The sequence below is a fragment of the Bombina bombina genome, chromosome 2 (assembly GCF_027579735.1).
Source record: "Bombina bombina isolate aBomBom1 chromosome 2, aBomBom1.pri, whole genome shotgun sequence".
NCBI classification, from domain to species: domain Eukaryota; kingdom Metazoa; phylum Chordata; class Amphibia; order Anura; family Bombinatoridae; genus Bombina; species Bombina bombina.
The window spans coordinates 905,503,521-905,509,520 of NC_069500.1; the positions used below are offsets into that span (position 1 = coordinate 905,503,521).

The 6,000-nt window shown below is 38.7% G+C and overlaps 1 protein-coding gene across 1 annotated transcript in view; it reads left to right on the forward strand.

The window, feature by feature from the left end:
- The window catches only part of LOC128649817 (rod cGMP-specific 3',5'-cyclic phosphodiesterase subunit beta-like), a 124,832-nt gene that overhangs the window by 46,726 nt on the left and 72,106 nt on the right, over positions 1-6,000 (forward strand). Inside the window, exons 10-11 of the mRNA XM_053703292.1 lie at positions 2,813-2,956; positions 5,143-5,208. Coding sequence (XP_053559267.1) covers positions 2,813-2,956; positions 5,143-5,208 — 210 coding nt within the window. The remainder of the gene's footprint in view (positions 1-2,812; positions 2,957-5,142; positions 5,209-6,000) is intronic.

Sequence of the window (6,000 nt, forward strand, 5' to 3'; positions counted from 1 at the left end):
ATCTTCTCCAAGCGGCATCTTCTATGTTCTTCCATCCGATGACGACCGGCTCCATCTTGAAGACCTCCAGCGCGGATCCATCCTCTTCTTCCGACGACTAGACGACGAATGACGGTTCCTTTAAGGGACGTCATCCAAGATGGCGTCCCTCGAATTCCGATTGGCTGATAGGATTCTATCAGCCAATCGGAATTAAGGTAGGAATTTTCTGATTGGCTGATGGAATCAGCCAATCAGAATCAAGTTCAATCCGATTGGCTGATCCAATCAGCCAATCAGATTGAGCTCGCATTCTATTGGCTGTTCCGATCAGCCAATAGAATGCGAGCTCAATCTGATTGGCTGATTGGATCAGCCAATCGGATTGAACTTGATTCTGATTGGCTGATTCCATCAGCCAATCAGAAAATTCCTACCTTAATTCCGATTGGCTGATAGAATCCTATCAGCCAATCGGAATTCGAGGGACGCCATCTTGGATGACGTCCCTTAAAGGAACCGTCATTCGTCGTCTAGTCGTCGGAAGAAGAGGATGGATCCGCGCTGGAGGTCTTCAAGATGGAGCCGGTCGTCATCGGATGGAAGAACATAGAAGATGCCGCTTGGAGAAGATGTTTGCCGGTCCGGATGTCCTCTTCTTGCCAGATAGGAGGAAGACTTTGGAGCACCGGATTATGGATCGCCAACCCCCGCTTGGGTTGGATGAAGATCTTGGAGCCAGGACGGATCGGTGATACCTGGATGGTGAAGACAAGGTAGGAAGATCTTCAGGGGATTAGTGTTAGGTTTATTTAAGGGGGTTTGGGTTAGATTAGGGGTATGTGGGTGGTGGGTTGTAATGTTGGGGGGGGGGTATTGTATGTTTTTTTTTACAGGCAAAAGAGCTGAAATTCTTGGGGCATGCCCCGCAAAGGGCCCTGTTCAGGGCTGGTAAGGTAAAAGAGCTTGTAATTTTTGTATTTTAGAATAGGGTAGGGAATTTTTTATTTTGGGGGTCTTTGTTATTTTATTAGGGGGCTTAGAGTAGGTGTAATTAGTTTAAAATTGTTGTAATATTTTTCTTATGTTTGTAAATATTTTTTTATTTTCTGTAACTTAGTTCTTTTTTATTTTTTGTACTTTAGATAGTTTATTTAATTGTATTTATTTGTAGCAATTGTGTTTAATTAATTTATTGATAGTGTAGTGTTAGGTTAATTGTAGGTAATTGTAGGTAGTTTATTTAATTATTTTATTGATAGGGTAGTGTTAGGTTTAATTATAACTTAGGTTAGGATTTATTTTACAGGTAAATTTGTAATTATTTTAACTAGGTAACTATTAAATAGTTCTTAACTATTTAATAGCTATTGTACCTGGTTAAAATAAATACAAAGTTACCTGTAAAATAAATATTAATCCTAAAATAGCTATAATATAAATGTAATTTATATTGTAGCTATATTAGGATTTATTTTACAGGTAAGTATTTAGCTTTAAATAGGAATCATTTATTTAATAAGAGTTAATTTATTTCGTTAGATAAAAATTATATTTAACTTAGGGGGGTGTTAGTGTTAGGGTTAGACTTAGCTTTAGGGGTTAATACATTTATTAGAATAGCGGTGAGCTCCGGTCGGCAGATTAGGGGTTAATAATTGAAGGTAGGTGTCGGCGATGTTAGGGAGGGCAGATTAGGGGTTAATACTATTTATTATAGGGTTAGTGAGGCGGATTAGGGGTTAATAACTTTATTATAGTAGCGCTCAGGTCCGGTCGGCAGATTAGGGGTTAATAAGTGTAGGTAGGTGTCGGCGACGTTGTGGGGGGCAGATTAGGGGTTAATAAATATAATATAGGGGTCGGCGATGTTAGGGCAGCAGATTAGGGGTACATAGGGATAACGTAGGTGGCGGCGGTTTACGGAGCGGCAGATTAGGGGTTAAAAGTGTAATGCAGGGGTCAGCGATAGCGGGGGCGGCAGATTAGGGGTTAATAAGTGTAAGGCTAGGGGTGTTTAGACTCGGGGTACATGTTAGAGTGTTAGGTGCAGACGTAGGAAGTGTTTCCCCATAGGAAACAATGGGGCTGCGTTAGGAGCTGAACGCTGCTTTTTTGCAGGTGTTAGGTTTTTTTTCAGCTCAAACAGCCCCATTGTTTCCTATGGGGGAATCGTGCACGAGCACGTTTTTGAGGCCGGCCGCGTCCGTAAGCAACTCTGGTATCGAGAGTTGCATTTGCGGTAAAAATGCTCTACGCTCCTTTTTTGGAGCCTAACGCAGCATTTGTTTGAACTCTCGATACCAGAGTTAAATTTATGGTGCGGCCAGAAAAAAACCCGCGGAGCGTTAACAGCCCTTTTACCGCCAAACTCCAAATCTAGCCGTAAGTATTTAAAGGCTGCCTCTTATGTCAGAGCGTTTTGGCGGTTTTCACAGATAGACAACGCTAGTTAATGTGTGTCAAATAGATAACATTGTGCTCACTCCCATGGATTTATTTATGAGTCAGCACTGGTTGCCTAAAATGCAAGTCTGTAAAAAGAACTGAAATAAGGGGGCAGTCTGTAGAGGCATAGATACAAGGTAATAACAGCGGTATGAAGTATATTAATATAACTGTGTTGGTTATGCAAAACTGGGGAATGGGTAATGAAGGGATTTATCTTTTTAAACAATAAAAATTCTGGAGTAGACTGTCCCTTTAACAATTCATTAATTTTGACATCTTTACTGAATGAACTAGACTAATGATACAGTTAACAATGTTGATATTTTTAACCATACTTTTCATTTATTTATGTATTTATGGTTTCAAATATATTTTGTCATAGTCTCTAACCCAGTTCCTTGGTTGGTCAGTGCTGAACACTGATACCTATGACAAGATGAACAAAATGGAGAACCGGAAAGACATTGCTCAAGATATGGTGATGTATCATGTGAAGTGTGACAAGGATGAAGTTCAAAATATTGTGGTATGTTTTATGTTACATTTTTTTTTTTTTAGTAATCTATGATTAATTCAACCCATTACAAACAATATCATAAAAATGATGCTTCCCAACTCTGGTATATTTTAAGTTAGAGTCTAAGGGCTCCATGTACGAAGCAGACAGAGCAGGTTCGCATATGCACAGTGTTGCTAATTGGATCAGCGGTGAGTTCCCTCGGGACCAGCAGTGCTCTGCGAAGCCCTAGCAGCACTTCTACTGTGTGTTTAACCCCTTTACAGGGATTAAACATACAGTACTGCAGGGTTGACAGTCTTAAAATGACATTCTCTAACAGATTAGAGCATGTCATTTTTTTATTATAATGGCCCTTTAACGTCTTTACTCTCAATGTGCCTTTAATAAGAAATAGAATTCACGGATTTGGAGAAAGTTGTGTAATGCCATAAGTTAGACTTTTTGGGGCCTATCTATCAAACTCCGTATGGAGCTTGAAACCCCGTGTTTCTGGCAAGCCTTCATGCTCGCCAGAAACACCAGTTATGAAGCAGCGGTCTAAAGACCGCTGCTCCATAACCTGTTCGCCTGCTCTGAGCAGGCGGACAGACATTGCCACAATTCTACCTGATCAAATATGATCGGGTTGATTGACACCACCCTGCTAGCAGCCGATTGGCCGTGAATCTGCAGGGGGCGGCGTTGCACCAGCAGTTCACAAGAGCTGCTGGTGCAATGCTGAATACGGAGAGCGTATTGCTCTCCGCATTCAGCGAGGTCTGTCGGATCTGATCATGTCCGACAGACCTTTCATAAATATGCCCCTTTGAATGAAGATGTATCAAACTGTAAAATAAAGTGTTTTTTCTCAGTAACTACTGTATAATTGCATGAAATTTGTTGATTCCCTTATTTTCTTAAAAAAAAGTTGACAAGCCTAGCATCACATCTCTTATAACATTACATTGTGGAAGATTTTATTTCAAGCTACCAAATTCAACCATATACAAACTAAGTGTTAATGAATTTTGTCAGTGTAATCAGTTATACTCATATACAATTTATAAGGCAAGACACTGGAGCATGAATAATAAAGCAGATTCATTCTAATTTTTTTAGCGAGTTAAATTACTATGCAACAAAAATCTTTCCTCTGTCGAAGTACTTTTCTGACATGATCTTATAGTATTATCATTCTATGATTTGCTAACATAAATAATTTAAACTGTTTATGCAAATAAATTATTATTAGACATGTGCAGCCGCAAAAAATTTGCTTCGGTTCGGATTGATTCTGACCGATTCGAATTTCGGTTCGGATCGATTCGAATTTGGAAGAAATCGAATGAATTCGTTTCGGATTCATTCGGATTCTTTCGGATTCGTGGGAAATTCGGTTCGAATCGATTCGGAATTTCGGTCAGTGTTAAGTTGGATGTGCTGTGTATTACACTAGTATACTGTACAATACTAGTGTAATACACGGCCATCCGAATCCATCCGAATCAACTGAATAAATTCGAATCAATTCGGATTTATTCGGTAGATTCGGCACTACCGCAATTCGGAATTCGAATCGGTCCGAATCTCCGAATTCGACAAAAATCGTCCGAATTTCGATTCGGACCGAACCCGAATCGCACATGTCTAATTATTATTGCTCGTTTCAAGCCATACTGCTTTCAATACAAACTAAGCAAGCTTTTAACTCATTTGTAAATGGAATAAAATATGTTTAGTTGACTATTTGTGCATTCGTGATGATCCCAATGTGAAAGAAGGAGGTCACTCACGGCATTCAGCTCTTTTCAAAGCCGGATTTTTTTCTTGTGAAAGTTCAACAAACAAAGATCTGTACAAATCCACAAGAAGGCAGAAAAGAGTCTGAATACTGTGAGCGGCAGCCTTATACCACATTCGAAACATTACGAATTATCCAATTGCACATGCCTACATTTTAACTCACTCATTTGCTAACATAAATCATTTAAACTGTTTATGTAAATAAATTATTATTACTGCTCGTTCTAAACCATACTGCTTCCAATACAGACTAAGGCCTCTATTTAACAAGGTCTGGCGGACTTGATCCGACAGTGCGGATCAGGTCCGTGAGCAATACGCTCTCCGTATTCAGCAATGCATAAATTGAATAAAATAGGGTTTGTTATTTTTTAAACTCACTAATTGTTTCCTCAATAATTTACTTTCAGCCAACGCGTGAAGTACTTGGAAAAGAATTTGCAGATTGTGAGGATGATGAAATTGCACCACTCCTTGTAAGAACCAACGCCTTTCTGCTCTTAATTAAAGATATTTTGTACTTCATTTGAATGGATTGTGTATTTAGAAGCCTGCTGAGCATGTTGTAGGTCTCACAGCTGAATAACTAGAGATGAGAAACGTATTACAGGAAATGTCAGGACAGAGTTTAATTTAGCGCTACCATTTAATTGATATCCTGCTCAGTATTTTATTTGAAAGCAACTGTAAATAATGGTATAAATATTGAAGGGGTTCGAAACTCAAAATGAAACTCTTATGGTTCAGATAGAGCATACAATTTTAAGAGACTTTTCAATGTACTTTTATTATCAAATTGACTTTGTTTTCTTGGTATTCTTTGTTGAAAAGCATTTCTAAGGAGCAGTAATGCACTACTGGAGCTCGCTGCTGATTGGTGGCTGCATATATATGACTTGTAAATGACTTACCAGATGTGTTCAGCTAGCTCCCAGTAGCCCCATTAGAATATTGCAATTTGAAAATGCAAACATAAAAATGTTTCTTTCAAGTAGCAGAACTGTTCTAGTACCTTTTATATTTGAGTGGATGCTAAACCCAAATTTATCTTTAATGATTCAGATAGAGCATGCAATTTTAAGCAACTTTTTAATTTACTCCTATTATCAATTTTTCTTTGTTTTCTTGCTATCTTTATTTGAAAAATTAGGAATGTAAGCATAGGAGCTGGCCCATTTTTGGTTCAGAACATGGGTATCGCTTGCTGATTGGTATCTACATTTTGAAACCAATCAGCAAGCTCTATCCAGGTGCTGAACCAAAAATGG